Below are 18179 nucleotides of genomic sequence, written 5' to 3'. Positions count from 1 at the left end.
ACACCGTCTAGCTGCGGGGTCTGGGGGGTGAGGAGACCCTGCTTTAGCTGGCCGAAAGGGTGGAAGGCTCTTGGGGGAAAAGCCCGAGGGGTCAGGGGGGCTTTCCCTGCCCAGGTCACTGGGGGGGCTTAGGGAGCCCCGCCTGTGTGGATGGATGCTCTGCAGGGCGGCCGTGGGACAAGCAGTGTGGGGCACAATGCATCTCGTAGGTCCTAGCTAATGAGAGAGAAGAGTGGACACCCACTTCTTGGTGCCCAGGCCAGACCTCACCCCTAAACCGTGACTTTTCTAAGAACAGTGTTCATGGACTCCATAGGTAGTGACAAATGAAGGGAGAAAAAGAGGAAAAAAAGAAAATTGGAGAAGACCAAGTGAAATGTGGCATCTCCCAGGGTCCTGTGACCCTGGGCGGCTTTTCAGTTTATCTGCAAAATGGGGAGGATGCTCCCTTCCTCTGGGAGCTGAGATGAGGCTCAAATGGGATCCTAAGTGTCGAAGGGCTGTGTAAACTTTAAAGTGCTACACCCACGTGAGGGGCTGTGGTCATCCTACAACTGTTAAGGCTGACCGTGACTGAGAGAGCAGGGCCGAGACATGCACACAGAGCGGCCGCCGGAGCCATCCGGCCCCTGCTCGGCCTCCCCAGGGCCAGCTCCACCCTTCTCAGCCTCAGCCTCCAGGAGGAAGAGGCCTCATCTCAGAGGGAGTCCCCTGGGGGGTGGGAGCAGAAGGTGGGGGCCGGGAGGACGTAGGGACACTGAGTGTGAGGGGCCTCGACTGGGCAGTGAGACACATTGGCACTACTGGTGTTGGGAGGCTCCCAGTCTTCTCCTCCACGGAGACTTGGGCCCTGGTGATGCCCCCGTGGGATTGGCATCTTGATGCAGTGGGAAGGGTCCGGGCCTGAGGTCTGCACACCACTGGTCCTGGTCCTGGGTCCACTGTTCATCTGCTGGGTGACTTAGTGAAGCCACTACCCCATTGCAACCCTCAGTTCTGTCACTTGTAAAATGGAGACACGATTCTCTACCCTGCCTGCTTCACAAAGTCAATGGGAGAAGGGTGTTGCCAGAGCTTTGAAGAGCCTCAGGGGAAAGCAAGGGGGCATTATGGCCTTGGCGAGCGATCCTCTTAATTCCCTGAAGATAAGAGAGAGGGGGCAAGAGACAGGAAGGAGTTGGGCTGTTCGCAACCCTTGTCAGGTGAGTGGGCTTCCAGGGCTGCGGGGGGGGGGGGGGGGGAGGGGCGGGGGCGGGGAGAGAGGTGGGGGATGGGAGGGAGAACAGCTGATGCCGGCAATCGGCAATCCAGCCCTTACTGTGCGTCCATCAGGGCCACTGTGAGCCCCAGCAGGGAGCACGGAGATGTCCTGGCAGCCCCCTTTGCAGGGGAAAAGTTCAACCTCTAAGTCTCCTGGGGTCCTGGCTTCCCCCTCCGCTCCCTGGTCCATTGAGGGCACCCCTCGGGGAGTCCGAGGTCTTTGCCAGCCAAGGGGAAGCCGGGGCTCCTGGGGTGGCAGGGGAAGGGGCTGCCGGCCTGGGTCTCCGGGAGAGGCTGGGGGCTTTTGTTAGCGTGAGGTCGACAGGTCAAAGGTCAGCTTCCAGTTCTTGAGGTGGCAGGTGGGGTCCTCAGGCACTCCCCCAGCTCCAGTCCTGGTTCTGTCTCTGGGGTCACCGGAGAATGGGAAGTGAAGGGACGAGTAGAAACAACGGAGAGATCGGCTTAGAAAGCAGCCCAGCCGGGGAGCTAACAGTTCTTGGGGCTGTTGCGCAAGTTTTTCAGCTCCAGCTGTAGCTGCCGAATGCGGATGTCCTTCTGGGCCAGCTCCTCCTTCAACCTCCGAATCTCATCCTGCTGCCGGAAGAACATCCGGAGGAGCTGGGGTGGGCGAGAGAGGGGGCCGGTGAGCCGAAGAGAGCAGGGGAGAAGGTGACATTTCCAGGGGGCACCCAGACCCCCAGCTCCACCCCCACGCCCCTTGCAGCCGCTGTCCTCCTGGCCCAGGCCTCCCACCCCTCCCCCGTGCCGGTGTCCCAGGTGACTCAGGTCACTGCCGCTCTCCCTTCTCCAGATTCAGCGCATGGCTCCCACCCACGTCCACCCCCAGCCCGCACCGTGAGGCAGAGAAGAAAAGCTCTGGCATATGCAGACCCGCCTCGGGCACTGATCCAGGGTCACTGAAGAAGGGATGAGTCCACACAGGCCAGTTTTCCAATATCCCAAGCTCACCCTTCTAGGGCTTCAAACCGAATACTTCATTTACCTCCCACTCGGAATAGAAAGCTTTCTAAAATGTTCTGCATCCTTCTCTTCTTAACGAAGCTCAGGATACAGAATGGAATCCAGCTTTTTTTCCTGCTGACAGGGGACTAGCACGGCGCACCAAAGTCTGCACCAGCCATCGCTGGAGTGGCCACAAGCAAAGCATGGGAATCTGACAGACCCTCGCTTAGATGGCTCCCTGGATTAACCAGCCTCTCCATTTCTTCCATAAAACAGACTGACTGACGCCTGCAAAACGCAGCCTCCACAGGCTCCTGGGGGACCCCACACACTTGAGCTGAAAGTTACCAATAAGCAGTCGCGTTGGTCCTCAAACTGCCTACTGTGAGTTGCATCTGTTTTTGTATAATGATTGCACAGTTTAATTAAATATGACATAAACTGATGAAATAGGAATACAAAAAGAGAGTTGCTGTTTCCGTAAAAACTAAGTTGAATGCATTTGAGAATCTTGAAGAAGGGTGTGCTAAGAAAGTTGTTACTGAATTAGGTGTGGATGACATACACATAAAAGATGGGGAATATTCTATATCTTGATTGTATGGTAGTGGTCACCCAGCTGTAGGCATATGTCAAAACTCATGGAACTGTACACTACAAAGGATGAATTTTACCGTAGGTCAATTACACCTCAATAAACCTGTCTTAAAAAAAAACCCGGGGGACTTCCCTGGTGGTCCAGTGGCTAAGACTCCACGCTCCCAATGCAGGGGGCATGGGTTCAATCCCTGGTCAGGGAACTAGATCCCACACACCACAACTAAGAGTTCGCATGCTGCAACGAAGATCCCACATGCCATAACTAAGACCCAGAGCAGCCAAATAAATAAATAAATATTAAAAAAAAAAAAAAAACTGGGGAAAACTTTGAAAAAACAAGGGCTTTGTTTTCAGATTGATTTTAAGCTCCCCTTAAAAGAAACTGAAACTGGAAACTGGAGTTAAAGTGTGATTTATTTGACAAAGACATAGCAGATCCCAACTGGGACGTCCTCAAAGAAGAGGTCTTGGTCCTACATCAAAACGTGTGGAATGAATGTATATGTTTTACATTTAAATGAAAATAAATTGTTTAAAGAATATATATATGTCATTTTTGTGATTCTTTCCTTTAACTGACTTTTTTTTTTCATTAACCAACAAACCAGTCCTGGTTACATCTGTTCACAGGGATGCTGTGGTGTTTGCCCTGCACTAAGTGATTCTATGCACTCCTGTGCCTTCCAAGTTCTCAAAGTTTCTTTGTATAATTTTTTGGATCTACTTTTGTTTAAAAAACAGATTTACTGAAGTGTAATTCATGTACCGTAAATTTCACTCATTTTAAGTCAATTCGGTGAGTTTTAGTAAAATTACAGAGCTGTACAATGATGTCTTCTCCCCTGTGTCAAGCTACCTGTTGTCTCTTCACACTTAGACCCATGTGTCTACTGTTCACAGCCCCATTATCTTATTGGTTGCTTCCAGTCTTCTGTGATGATTAAAACTGTGGGTAAAACCAGAGTAACAGACTCTGAGCAATTTTTTTTTCCCCAAGAAGCAAAGTATCCAGGCTGTAGTGTAGAGAGATTGTGGCATCTGTGCTGTCTGCTCAGAGACCCTTTAAAATATTTCTCCAGGTCCTCCATTCTGATACAGACAAGTCCATAGCTAAAGGTTACTCATTGTAACTGCTATTCACCCTGCCTTCTCCACACCCAGTACTAGAACCAACTTCAGGTTCTTGTTATGGCCCTGGGCTATCGCAGCAATTCAACTACGTCTACCTTCTCAAGGTACTTAAAAGAAAAAAAAAATTTTTTTTAATGGAAAACAAGAACAAGTACCCATCATCCATTTTCAGGAAATAACATGCAAGCACTCTTCTTCTTCTTCTTTTTTTTTTTTTTAACTTTTTGGCCGTTCCACGTCGCATGCGGGATCTTAGTTCCCTGACCAGGGATCGAACCTGCACCCCCTGCACTGGAAGCACGGAGTCTTAACCGCTGGACCACCAGGGAAGTCCCCATGTGACCACTCTTGCTTCGGCTTTACTCTTACCTACTTCCCCTGTACCACCCTCCTCGCGATTATTTTGAAGCAAATCCCATTGATCACACGGTCTCATCCAGCCTTAGAAATCTGAACATCCCTCTATAATGGCACATAAACATATTTTATAGCAATTATCAATTTACCTGCCAGTTTCACCTTTAAGACTGTGAGGTCCCAGAGGTTAGGAATGGTCTTACTTTTATGAATAACAGCGATAATTATAAGTTGGTGTGACAAGAAATCCTGTAAGATGGCCCCACGTTATCCTCTCCTTTCATGGGTAGACGGGGCCTAGTAACTTGCTTCAAATGAATAGAATATAGAGGACATGACAGTATGTCATTTGCAAGGGGAGTTGACAAAAAGACTGTGGCTTCCATCCTGGACACCCTCTCTTCCTCACTGCCATGCTGTGAGCAGCCCTGTGGAGAGGTCCATATCGCAAGGACCTGAGGGAGGTAGCCGGCCGACAACCCTTGAGGGACTGAGACCCTTAGTCCAATGACCTGTGAGGAAGTAAGTCTTGCCGGCAACCAAGTGAGTGAACCTGGAAGCAGATCCTTCCACAGGTGAGTCTTCAGATGCGACTGCAGCCCTGTCTGATGGTTCACACCCTCATGAGAGACCTCGAGCTGCGCGCACCCACAGATACTATGAGATAATAAATGTTTGGGGTTTAAGTCCCTAAGTCTTGGGGTAATTTGCTACATGGTAATCAAGAGCTAATACAGTTAGCCTCGTTATGCATTTAACGTGAGCAGGAAGAGTGCTAGATACTTAGCAATGGTCTCTTTAATGCTCACAGCATCTCATAGCCCCGTTTTACCATGAGGAAATGGACTTAGGGAAGTCAGGAAACATGTTCAGGCACAGCCAGGAATTGAGAGGGCCAGGATCCAAATGCAGGTGGGTCCCTGCCGCCATCTCCACCGCAGCTGCATCAAGCCCAGGGCCTGGCACACGGTGGGCATTCCATGAATCCTGGCTGAGCTGAACTACGCTGGTGCCAGGGACCGAGGGTGTGGCTGGAAGGAGAGGCCTCTGGGGGGCGTGGACAAGGCCCAGCTCCGGTTACCCCTGATGAGCTGCTCCCTTTCCAAATGGTACAAAGAGTACTTTCATCAACACGCAGCCTCTTCCACAAAAACAGGAAATCATCAGACCCTGCTGCTGCTGCCATGCCAGGGAGGAAAGCAGTGCTGTAATGCATGAGGCTGGCTTTCCCCATGAGTGAGGAATTTATAACTCCAGATGACAGCCACATTCTGAAATGGATTCACGAGGGGACACGTAACTCTGGGTTCGCGGGTTTGAGGGGCATCAGTATCCCTACCGTAGCCCAGCCTCTAGTTATTGGGGTCAGAGGCAACGGAAGCCAACAGCAGGCTACTTATGGTATTTGTCAGAGAAAGAAAAATGCCCCAGAACAGAGCTAGCTTAAAGGCCTGAAGCCCATAATTGAAATGCAGAGGTCTCGCTCTGCCAGGATGTGTGGCAGCAATAACTTATATTCCTTACCTCATTCTCTGTCCTGGGTGGGACATTTTCTAATAAATCTATTCCGTTGACCACAACGCTCTTCTTTTCTTTGATGGGAGCCTTGAATACCATTTTGGGGGACTTCTTATAGCCTTCTTTCAAAGACATCAGCACAGGATCTAAGAAAGGCAAGGGATGTGTTCTCACCGACAGTTCCATTGACTGTCAAGTGATGGTGGCTCTCACTGAACACCACGCCCGACAGTCGGCTGAGTGTGAGGGCAAGTTCAATTAGGAGGATATGCAAGGGGAAGGGGGTGGGCTAGACCGAATGCCAAGGTTGCAGTCTCCTAGCCTCTTCTGGGAAGCCCACCCCTTGCGGTACCTCGGTTGATGCCTCCCAGCCACTCATCGGGGGTCAGGGCTGGCTCTGTGCCCGGCGTCATGGGGTAAATGTCTTCCTGGTAGGAATCCGACTGCAGCGGGGGAAGCAGAAGAGTGGACAGATGGGGGGCTGCTGAGAAAGCCCGTGCTCTCCAGTCAGATTCTCCTCTTTGCTGACGTCCAACCGCATACCTGCTGCCCTGTCTCCGGCCTTTGTACTCACAGTGTCTCCCATTTGGAATTCCCACCTTAGCCAGCCAAACTGTCCTCACCTTAGAACGGCCTCCATCCCCCACCCCAATCCACAGGAAAAGGGCTCCTTCTTCCGGGCTCCGCCAGGCTTACAGTCAGTGGCGAGAAAGCTAGGCTTCAATGCCGGGGCCCTTTGGAACCAGCCCAGCCCCACTCACCCTCCGGGGCACGATCATGGAGATAGGCTCAATCAGGCCCTTGAGAGTCACCAGCTTGTAGAATCGGAACACCTCGCAGGCAGACACATCCAGCCCGTGCTTGGGCATAACCCCTGTGGACAGGCATACATACGGCTACATGGGGTCCCGGGAATCCCCCCTCATCGCCCCTCCTTCCTGATGACCTTGGCCAGGGGAAAGGCACGGGTGGAGGGCACTAGGTTTGGAGGCAATGACCCATACAGTAGACAGGAGGGGGCTGGGGGCTTCCTGAGTCAGGCTCTGTCTCTGGGTGGTAACTTCTCAAATAAGCCCCGTGGGCCGGACCTGCCTCACCAAGGGGCACGCTATAGATTTGGGGCCTTTGAGAACTGGAAGGGGCTGCAGAACTATTTGAATCTAATCCATTCTTTTTACAGATGAGACTGTATAAGCCACAGAGACCATCACCTTCTGAAATGAACTGGTTTCCCGAAGCCTCTGTGCCCCCAGTCTTCAGAGAGAAAGAAGGAGGGAGAAAGCTTTCCCCGTGCACCCCAGAGGTTTACATGCAGCCCAAGACTGCCGTTCCGTCATGTGTCTTATAGGATCGACAGGGGTGTGTGTGTGCATGTATGTCTGTGTGGGCACCAGATACAACATCCCTAACAGCTGTATCATCTGGACACCGGCTGGGGCAGCAGTGCAGTGTGGGGTTAGGAACACAAGCTTTGGGGTGGGAGAGAATCCTGGGTCTGAATCCCGACTCTCCCCTCTTTCTGGCCGGGAGTCCTTGGGCAAATCACTGCTCTCTGAGCTCCAGCTTCCCTGGTGGCCTAGAGGAGTCCAGTAGTGGCCCCTCACGAGATGGTCGGGGGACTGAGTGCGAAGATGCTTGTTAACTGCCCGGCAGTGATGAGCACAGATAACATTAGTTTCTTTCTCCCTGATCTGAATATGAGTTAAGGTTCTACCTCTCCTCGGCTGGAGCAGAAGGCTGCTCTTCCAGAGAAGGGAATTCCAGGAGCTGGAGGGAAGTGGCATCATGGTACCAAGTGAAGCCAGCAGACTTGGGTTTGAATCCTGGCTCTGCCACTTAGGAGCTACGTGACCTGCCTGGGGTGAGTGACAAAGCCACTTGGAACCTACGAAAGGTGCCTGGCTCGTGGCAAATGCTCAACAGTGGCCACAGGTGAGGAGGACAAGGAGAAATAGCTATCCTCAGTTGCCCCTCCCTCCTCCCCACGTCCTGCTGACCCAACTTTCTTTTTTTTTTGTGGTACGCGGGCCTCTCACTGTTGTGGCCTCTCCCGTCGTGGAGTGCAGGCTCAGCGGCCATGGCTCACGGGCCCAGCCGCTCCGCGGCATGTGGGATCTTCCCGGACCAGGGCACGAGCCCGTGTCCCCTGCATCGGCAGGCGGACTCTCAACCACTGCGCCACCAGGGAAGCCCTGACCCAACTTTCTAAACATCTCCTGGATCCATCCTCATCTCCTCATCCCCATGCCATCCCCCTAGTTACCATTCTCTCTTGCCTAGAAGTCCACAGGGGCCTCCTAACTGGTCTCTCTGCCTCCCTCCTGCCCTTTCAAGATCCAGTCTCCCTACAGAAGCCAGAGCAATCTTAAACCAACCTTTCAGATCACATCACACGGTCCCACTCCCACCTACCCATCCACCCAAGAAAAAGAAAATTCTACGAGTTCCCGGTGAAACCCCAACTCCTTCCCCTGGGTGATGGTTAATGTCGGTGGGCCCAGTAAAGTAGATGGCCCTCCCCAGTGTGGGTGGGCATCTTCCAACCCATCGCAGGACTGAACAGAACAAAGGCCAGAGGAAGGAGGAATTTGCCCTTTTTTCCCTGCCTCGCTGCTTGAGCTGGGACATCTCATCTCATCCCCTGCTATTGGACTGGGATTCACACCATCGGCTCCCTGGGGTCTCAGGCCTTCAGACTTGAGCTGGATTATACCACTGGCTTTCCTGGGCCTCCAACTTGCAGAGGGAAGATTGTGAGACTTCTCAGCCTCCATAATCACGTGAACCAAATCCTTGCAATTCCCCTTTTATAAATATACTTGGTCGTTTCTCTGGAGAACTCTAATATACCCTGTCTAATGCATCCCACGGGAGCTGGCCCCTGCACATCTCTCCAGCTTAATCCCCTAACACTTACCCATCTTCCGCATGTTTATGCTTAGCCACACTCACCTCCCTTCTGCTCCTAGAACATGCCAGGCTCTTTCTGGCCTCAGGGCCTTTGCACTAACTGTTCTTTCTGCTGGCACTACTCTTCCCCTTTCCTGCCTTTCGGATCTCAGTTTAAAATGTCACCTCCACAGCAAGGCTTCCCCCGACCACCTGGTCTAAAACAGCCCCCGTCACTCTCTGTTCTATTACCCCATCTGATTCTCTTCTTAGAACTTACTACCATCCAATATTTTCCTTACTTATTTGTTTACTGTCTGTCTGTCCCTCAGTGGGATGTGAGTGAGGCTGTGTTCTGTTTTATTTATCACTTTACCCCTGGACTAGTCCAGGGTCTGGCACACAGCTGGTACCCAGTACATGTTTGTTGAATGACTACAGGAAGGAACAGGAGACAAATACTCTGCCAGGTGTTTTGTATACATGATCTCTAAGCTTTACAACAGCCCTTCAAGGTAGGTTTAATTATCCCCATTTTACAGATGAGGAAACTGGGACACAGAGGGGTTAGGGACACAGTCCCTAACCAGAATATAAACCTAGCTTGGACTCCAAAGTCCAGGCTGCATTTTATACTATTTGATGATGGGGTGACAGCGAGGGAGGTGGGGATGACAGAGCCCTGGGGAAGGGTGAAGTCAGTGGAATGGTCATTTGGACCTCAGGCATATCTCTGGGCCTCCATTTTGCTGCTGGTCCCTGAGAGGGGTCCTTGGGCCCCTCCAGCCCTGATGTCTCTGAAGCTGGCCCTCAGGCCGTGTCCATAATCCCAGATCCTCAGAGGGACAAAACCAGACCCAAATTCTAAGGAGAGGAGGGAACAGATCCCTGAAGAGATTCCTTCCTCTGGGTGATTTGGACCCCAAATGGGGGACTGCTGAATCGGATGCACTGCCAGTGTGAGTCACTGGGCATGAAGATTTCATTGTAAGGCTTTAGCGGTGGGAGAGTGTAGGGCGTGAAGGACGGACTCACTACACTCGTCAATCCTGGAGCCCTCTATGGGATTTGCCTGAGAACCTGGGGATGCAGTGAGGGGGACACCCTGGAATTCCTCCTGTCTTCTCAGGCAAGGACAGAGCTGCTTTGGGGGACTGAGGGTCCTGACTTCCCAGAGGCTTCAGGAAGGGACATGCTCCTGGACCCCGTTCTGACCTTTAGTTACTGAACCTCCTCCCACCATGTCAGAACAACAATGGGCTTTGGCCTCCGCATCTGCAAACGGGAATGAAGGTACCGCGACACTCCTGCAGGCTGCTGATGGCCAGAGATGACGGAGCACACCAAGCCCCATGGGGTGACGGAGCAGGTCTTCAGGCTGCCTGAAGGAGGGCGGGCTGACCCTCACAGGGCAGCACCCAGAGGTTCCATTCTGACCTGCCCATGAGCCGTGGCCTTCTGAGTCTGACTTTTCATTTTGGGGGCAGGGTGGCCCGAAAGCCAAATTCCAGTGTCTCCTTCTACAGCCTAACAACTGCAAGAGCCCCCGGACCCCCTTACCGAGGCCTTTCTGCGGGGCCGGGGAGCGGAACTCCATGAGGTAACTCAGGTAGGGCTTCTCGGTGCTGATTTCGTAGTATCTGATGTTTCCATCTCCCTAGGAGCCGGGTGTGGGGAGGGAGGTGAGGAAGGAAGAGAGGAAGGGGTGGGCTCAGCAGGTCCTGGTCCAGCGGGCTGCTGAAAAGAGCCTCTGCCATGCCTCCGAGGTGGTCAAAAGACCCAGGAGGCCTAGCCTCTAGGCCCCCAGTAAGGGACTTGCTGGGGGCGGTGGGGGGGAGGTCGGGTACTGTGCGCGTGCGTGCACGGTCACGGGTCTACAGACAGACTTTCTAACAAGATCTCCTGGCAGGTGCCTCCAATCCCATCATTAGGGATGATTCACGTCAGGCTCTGATCCTTATTCCCAAGTCAAACCCCACTCCAATCCACCCCTGAAGGAATTCTCAGTCACTGACACCTCAACAGAATGAGTGTCCGACTTGACGGTAGGTTTTGACCCATGTTGGGTCAGGGGAAGGGCAGGGAGGCTAGGCTCTTCTTGGGAGGTAGGGCAGGAGCGGGGGCCCAATGGGGGCAGGGGTCTCCCACAGCCTGTCCCTGTCCCTCCCCCATCTTCTCCTACCTTTCCAGCCAGGTAGAGCATGTGTGTGTCAGCGTCGTAGAAGGGGAACAGGAGGCCGGAGAGCCCATCGATTTCCTCCTCGATCAGGGGCATGGACAGGTCCTCCTGCGGGCCGGGGGCCAGGATCAGCCCGTATCCAGGCAGGATGGTACCTCACCTTCCCCAATCCCAGCAAAGCCCCCGGAGTAACAACGCTTTGACGTTGCCCCATCCGCTCCGGCCTCCCTGCGGCTGACCTGGTCCCAGAGGGCGATCTGTCTCGTGTTCCACCTGGAGACCCCCGTCGTGAGAAGCCGCTTCATGTTTCCCAGGAAGACCACCCGGTTCACTCTGTGGTTTTTGCAGTTCGCCTCCTGGCAGGGACAGAGAGCTGGTGAGCCAGGCCCCAGACAATAGGGTGCTGGACTGGGCTGCCTGGTGGCCCCCAAACATACGTCCATGTCTTAATCCCCGGAACCTCTGGGTCATCCACGGGGGCCCTAAATGCCATCACAAGTGTCCTTATTTAGAAGAGAGAGGTAAAGGGAGATTCCACAGACGCAGAAAGGAGAAGGCAGTGTGACCACGGAGGCAGAGATTGCAGAGGTGAGGCCACAAGCCAAGGAAGCCACCAGAAGCCGGAAGAGACCACGAAGGCTTCTCCCCTAGAGCCGCCGGAGGGAGCCAGACTTCCGGCCTCCAGAACTGTGAGAGGATCAGTTTCTGTTGTTGTAAGGCACATCGCTTGTGGTAGCTTGTCACAGCAGCCACAGGAAATGACTACAGGTGCTGTGGGACAATGGAGGCCGGGGACCAAGAAACCAGGCCTCGCTGCCAGGTCCCAGAGCGGATGGGGGATAGGGAAGGAGGGAACTAACTGGACCAAGTCCCAGGCAGGGCCTGAGCTGGGCTGGGTGCCAGGTGCTCTCACCGAGGCATCTCTGAACTGTCACAACAATCCCTACTGCAAGGACTCTCTGAGGATGGAGAGCTTGAGGCTCAGGGGGCCGGAGACTCATGCTGGTTCACTGCGGGGCGACTCACTTCACCGGGGGCTCCTTCTAACTGGGCCATCCCCTGCCTTCTCTCCTGCCTCTGGACTCATGACACCTCCTTTCCCTCCTAACACACGGTGGCCCCTTGCCAGGATGAGTCAGCGTGAGGCAGGACCCAGAGGCTGGTGGAGCAGTGCAGAGACCCAGGCTGGCGTCACTCGCTCTGGATTTTAGTTCCAAGTTCTGCCGAAAAAGTGTAACCCTGGAGGAGTCCCTCACCCTCTCCGGGCATGTGTCCACATCTGTGAGAAGGAGGTTGGGGTCTCTGCTCTCTTACATCTTTTCTGCTTGGCATGGGCTCTGGGGTCCAACTGTCCGGGTTTGAATTCTAGCTCCTCCTGTAACTGTGAGAATCAGGTCAGCCCCTCTCCAAGGGGCAGCGTTGCCATGTGGGAAATGGGAAGAGTAACAGTACCCACCTCAGAGGATTAAATGAAGGGACGGTGGGGAGCCCCTGGCACAGTGCCTGCCACACAATGAGCTCTGAGTAAATGGTGGCTAATACTAACGACACTAATAACTACGGTGATTATTGTTTGTAGTAGTAGATGACATTCTGGTCCTGCAATATTGGCTTTTTCCAAGATAAACACAATCAGGTCACGCACCAATCTTTCTTGTGTTAGGAGGTAAACCTCAGATTTCATTCAAATTTTCCATCCCATCTAGCTCCATGACTGGCACACAGTAGGTGCTCAAGAAATGTAAATTTCTTACTCCCAAATGACATCTAATCCCTTCCTCAGAGTTAAGACTCAGAGTCAAAGACCAACACTGGAGCTAAGTTCACCATCCACCTCCCCTCTTGGAGCTGTCCCTGGGACTGACACCCCGAGCCGCTTTCTCCAGGCTCGTCCCATGCAGGTGGCTGGGCAGTGAGTCCAAAGTCCCCTCCTCCTGTGCCTACGATGGTCAACACCCAGGGATTCATGCGCTGAAGGGGGTTACCAGTTTGGCCCCCAGAACAGGCAGAAGAATCCCATCTGGGGAGAGGGGTGGAGTCTGTGGGAAGGCTACTGAGGTCCCTCCGCTTCCAGAACAAGGCAGGGCTCCTATGAGCAGAGAAGAGCCCAGAACAGATGGGGTGGTCCCCAGAGGTGCAGGCCAGGTGCTCGGGAGAGGGGAGCTGGCACAGCCCAGGGCCGGCTGAAAGCAGAGCCCTGGGTCCCAATACCTTTCCTTCCCCTCGAGAAAGATGCGGGGCTTCACCTGCAGAACGCGGCCGGAGCGGGGCTCGATCACACGCAGTTTCTTGTCCTTGCACGTGGTGGTAAGCAGGCTGCCGTCAGTGTTGAAGGACATGCAGAGGATCACGTCCGAGTGGCAGTCTATCATCTTCACCGGTTCGCCCACGTCCAGGTTCCAGATGAGGACCTGGGAGGGCGGATACACAGGAGGCGGGCTCAGCCCTGCTGCCGCTGGCACGGGGTGGCTGTCCCCAGCCTGCACCCGATGGCCCTGGGAGAGACGCCCCATGCGGGGTTGGATGTGCTGGGATGAGGGATGGTGTCGGTGGGTTCTATATCAAAGGCTGATGTGTCCCTGTCACACAAATCCACAACTATCCTTGGGCAGATCCCAGCCCCAGCCTGGGCTCGGTTTCTGCTTCTAGCAAGAAGCGTGAGTGTTCCTGGCCAGGTTCCACTGGCCGGCACACCTCTTTTGAGGGCATGCCTGGGGGTAGGGGCTGGGGCTCCATTCTCCCCACCAGCAGCTTTGGATGCTTCTTTCTTCTACTAGGAGGGCAGCAGCTACTTCTTGGTTAAGAAGTGACCAGGCAGAGAGTGTGGGCACGGAGTGGGCATTCTTCTCCAATGTACCAGTGCCTCCAGCCTCTGTGAACCCCAGGAATGACGGGCGCACAGAAGATGCTCAGCTGTGTTGTTGAACGAGCGAATGAATGGATGTGACAATACTGGTTAACAGGCTCGGGAAAGTAACAGTGCTCCCTACAGGCCCCCCAAAGTGCCTCTCTCTCTCCCTCCACTTCCCCGCCGAGTCGGCTCTGGCCACAGTGCCCACCAGCTGCCCACCTTGTAGTCGTAGCCAGCACTGAACAGGATGTTGTTGGTGGTAGGGTGCCACTCGACCAGCCCCACGCGCCGGCTGTGCCCATGCAGCTCCAGAAGAGCCTCCGTCATGTTCCGCTTCAGCCCGCCCTCGGGGATCTCCCAGATCCGCACCTGCAGAGGGGAAGGAGGGCCTGGGCTGGCTGGGCAGGGCCAGGAGAAGCCCCTGCTGCCCTCTTCCTCAGACACCAGGCTTTCGGAGATCTGCCTAGTAAGGTATCTCCTGGCCAGGGTGGTGGGCAGAGCCCGACAGGCCTGAGGGGGAGGTTGCAGGGTGTGGCTAGAGAGAAAAGAGACCATCTCCTCTGTGCCTTTGGGAGGGTTTCCTCCAAGAAGCCTCTGCAGACCTTGGCGACTGTTCTTACTGGATATCGTGATTCTTATTGTCTAGCCAGGCCCAGAGGATCACACAGGGAGCAGCTTTTAGCAAGTGCTGTATTCAAAGCCTATCTCTGCTTCCCTTCCACACCCTTGTAATAGTGCCTTCAGCCCCAGCGCCTCTGTTTGTACCACATGGCCTGTCCCTCACTCTGTTCCCCACCCGGGATGGACACCTGAGCAGAGGGAAACCCATCTGGGAGACTGGGAGGCCCGGAGTCTCTCCTGAGAGATGATGAACCGAGGGGCAGAGACCGATGAGATGCTGGAGCCTGAGCCGAAAGGATGCAGAGCCTGGATGCAGCTATCATCAGGCTTATGGATGCTGATAAAGAAGCAAAGAAGAGAGAGGAGGGTGCAACTCATGGAGAGAAGCAATCACGCGGCCCTGGAGAGAGAGAAACTGAGCAATTTCTCTGCGATCTTTGAATAACCCCCTGATTATTTACATCAATGCTGGTAGGCTTCTGTTTCTCAAGCCAAGCATACCCTGCAAGTTTCAACTGTTTCATCTATAAATGGAGCGGGGTGGGGGGAGTCTTTGCCTTGCCTGGCCTACTGGCAGAATAAAATAAGATAGTGGTTGTAAGAGTTTGTAAACTATAAAGTGCTCTAAAGACCTATGGAATTATAGTTCTTGTTATAATTGTTATCATCATCATTAATGCTGTTTATTACGATCTAACTGGGTGGAGAAGAAAAAGCACACGTGACTATAGCTTAGGACACCTTTAACACAAACATTTAGAAAATCTGAACTCCACCCTTGCCAGTAAGGAGAAAAACAGGGAAGACAGCTTTGAGATACCATTTATAATCTTCTAAAATAGCCAACTGAAAGAAAAAAAAAACAAAACAGTATGGACAAGATTATACGGGAACTTATAGATTCAGTTGGTGTTGGTGGTATTACAAAACAGAGTAACTCTGTTTTGGAAGCAATTCGGCAATCTTTAATAGGAACCATAGAGACATTTGTATTATATTCCTTGATCTAGTAATTTCACTCTTAACATTCAATATAAGCCCAAATCTCCACGCACGAAGATATTCATTGCAATACAGAAAATTCAGAAATACTCCAAGTGACCAACATTAGGGCAACAATTTACTATGTTACAGCAATATGGACTATTAGCCATTTGATAATTCTGAAGGCTATGAATAAAGAGGAAAAACATGTTAAAGAAAGCCAAAGGCAGTCCCGAAGACAGGGCAGCAAGGCTGGGAACCGGGGGTACCTCTAAGGGAATTCCCTTGTGGGTTTCCCTTCTTGGTGCTTTACCCTGAGACTGTAGAAATGAGTATTTCCCACATGTTGTGTTCCCCTGAAGACCCAGCTTGGCACATGTAGACCATGGGAGCCTCCAGGTCCAGTCAGGGATTAGGGGTCACCCTTAGGAGTACCATTCTCAGTTTCAAAAACATACTTGAGAAGAAGTTTATAATTAGGGGACAGTTTGAGGTTTTCCTGTCGTCATTGAATCATCTCCTGTGGTTGCTCCAGCTCTCCGGGAAAGCCCAACACTCACATAAGCCTGCATGGTGGCAGGAGCCTGGGGGAGGGAGGTGATGGAAAGGGGGCCCAGCATGCCCTACGGTCTTTCCCCGACAGCCCTGTGCAAGCGCCTTCTGAGATGAGGTCTCGTCTGGAAATGGCAGGGAGGGTGGAGTGGGGACCAGGGTAGATGACTCAGTAGTCACCAATAAGACACTCATTCTTCTTGTCCCCAAATGTTCCAGAGGAAGGTGACCCTTGAAGAGCGGAGACTAATGCTTGTGTTACACACACACACACACACACACACACACACTTCATACATACAATACCTCCCCCATCCTCCGCATTTCTTTCTTTTTTACCCAAAGGTATGCTATGACACATGTACTTCTGCAACTTGTTTTTCTCATGTAACAAGTGCTAGTGGGCATTTTTCCACACCACTACACATGGCTCTACCTTATCTTTTTAAGTGGCCAGAGGGACAGCTGTTATGTGGCCATGCCGTGATGGATTTAATCAACTTCTGTTAATGGACACCTGGGCTCTGCCCAGTTTTTTCATTGTTACAATTCATTCTATGATGATCAGGCCTGTCATACAGGTTTGTGCATGGCTGTGAGTACTCCTGTAGGACACATGCCCAGAAGTGTTTCACTTTTTTAGTTACTGTAAAATTGTCCTCAAAAGCTGTCCCAGGGACTTCTCTGGTGGTGCAGTGGTTAAGAATCCCCTTGCCAATGCAGGGGACACGGGTTCGAGCCCTGGTCCGGGAAGATCCCACATGCCACGGAGCAACTAAGCCCATGCACACAACTACTGAGCCCATGCAGCTAGAGCGCCTAGAGCCTGTGCTCTGCAACAGGAGAAGCCACCGTGCAATGAGAAGCCTGCTCACTGCAACTAGAGAAAGCCTGCACGCAGCAACGAAGACCCAACGCAGCCAAAAATAAAAAAAATAATTTAATTAAAAAAAAAAGCTGTCCCAGTTTTTACCAGCAGAGTCTGAGAGTGTTTCTTTACCCATGTCTCTAAAACTATACCTTCGAAAACAGGTTTCTGCCCATCAGATCAAAAATGCCATCTCCCTGTTGTTTGGATTTGCATGTCTTTGATTCTTAGAAATACCAGGCATCTTTTTCCGTGTTGATAGGCTACCCTTGTTTACACTTGAGCAGGAAGCTTGAGATGCTTTCAGGGTCAAGGGGACGAAACTTGAAGGAGCAGAAAGGCAGGCCAGCGTGGAGGCATTTGGGGGCAAAGGATCTTGTCTATGGCCAGACAAGTACATACACACGCGAACCCATGTCATTCAGTGTATAAGTGTTGATTAGGAAGGGGAGAAAATCTGGCCTTTGAGAAAATCTTTGAAACTGAAAGTTGAGTCTCATTCATTCCACTCACACCTCTTATGAGCCAGGCCGTGGGATAATGAGGCAATGGGAGGGGCGCTGAGCTTGCCCCATAGCCTGCTCCTGAGCGCACATGGCAGAGAACCTACAGGAGCACAGAGCTGGGGGCCCTGAATCCAGTCTTGGGGGTGACGGGGTGGGAGGGTCAGGAGGCACAGTGTTATTAGAAGAGGGGATGTGACCCACGTTTGAAAAGACAGGCTGGGAATGTGGGGAAGGATGAGGGAGAAAAATGACCCCGTGTGTGGGTTCAGGCACAGTGGGCAGAGAAGCCGCAGGAGGGTCAGCCCGGCTGGTGTGGGGCAGGCTGGTGGGTGGCAGAGGAGGCCAGAGGCCATGTGTGTCATCCCTGGTTATCGACGTCCCAAGGAATCCTGCTCGGGCTGAGGCTCAGAAGGAAGCCTTTTTCCAGAACAGCCTAATTCCCGAGAAGCCAGCTAACGGAGGCATCCCTGGATGGCATCACGTGCAGGGTAAGGTAGAGAGACACGGGGGAAGCTGTGAAGGGCGGGTCCACTCAGGCTCTAAGCCCACTGACCAGCTGGATGACCTTGGACAAGCCAGTTAAGCTCTCTGAGGTTCAGGATCCTCACCCGGATGATGAATTGAGAGGTACGTACCTTTTAGAGGTGTGTGGGTTGAGCTAAGCTGAGCTTCAGGGTCCCTGTGAGTCTGAGGCTTTCTAGCCATAGGAGCTGATTCGTTGGCGTGACAGCTCTGCCTAGGAACCGAGGGGTAAGCCAAGCGGATGGAGAGGGCAGGCACTGTCTGTGACCAGACTCAGCCCCCGGACTGGCGCCAAGTCCAGAGGAATGAAGGGCTGCAGGGGGGAAGCCTAGAGCTGTTTTCACCAATAACTGCTAGAGTTGGGTCTCAAATGGAAAA

The 18179-nt window shown here is 52.8% G+C and overlaps 1 protein-coding gene across 2 annotated transcripts in view; it reads right to left on the bottom strand.

Annotated features, from left to right (window-relative positions):
• Window positions 1-1327: 1327 nt before the first annotated feature.
• Window positions 1328-18179, bottom strand: part of CORO2B (coronin 2B) — a 206664-nt gene continuing 189812 nt past the window's right edge. Inside the window, exons 4-12 of one of the 2 annotated variants that reach the window (XM_082648595.1) lie at window positions 13968-14117; window positions 13144-13308; window positions 11137-11253; window positions 10901-11005; window positions 10279-10375; window positions 6591-6703; window positions 6182-6272; window positions 5836-5975; window positions 1328-1878 (exon numbers count right to left, since the gene is read on the bottom strand). In XM_082648595.1, the coding sequence (XP_082504721.1) occupies window positions 1747-1878; window positions 5836-5975; window positions 6182-6272; window positions 6591-6703; window positions 10279-10375; window positions 10901-11005; window positions 11137-11253; window positions 13144-13308; window positions 13968-14117 (1110 nt within the window). In that variant the 3' untranslated portion in view covers window positions 1328-1746. The remainder of the gene's footprint in view (window positions 1879-5835; window positions 5976-6181; window positions 6273-6590; window positions 6704-10278; window positions 10376-10900; window positions 11006-11136; window positions 11254-13143; window positions 13309-13967; window positions 14118-18179) is intronic. The other variant, XM_082648596.1, reaches the window with a different exon arrangement.

Source organism: Grampus griseus, assembly GCF_964374135.1.
Source record: "Grampus griseus genome assembly, chromosome: 2".
In the NCBI taxonomy this organism is placed as follows: Eukaryota; Metazoa; Chordata; class Mammalia; order Artiodactyla; family Delphinidae; genus Grampus; species Grampus griseus.
This window is presented reverse-complemented; position numbering and strand designations above follow the sequence as displayed.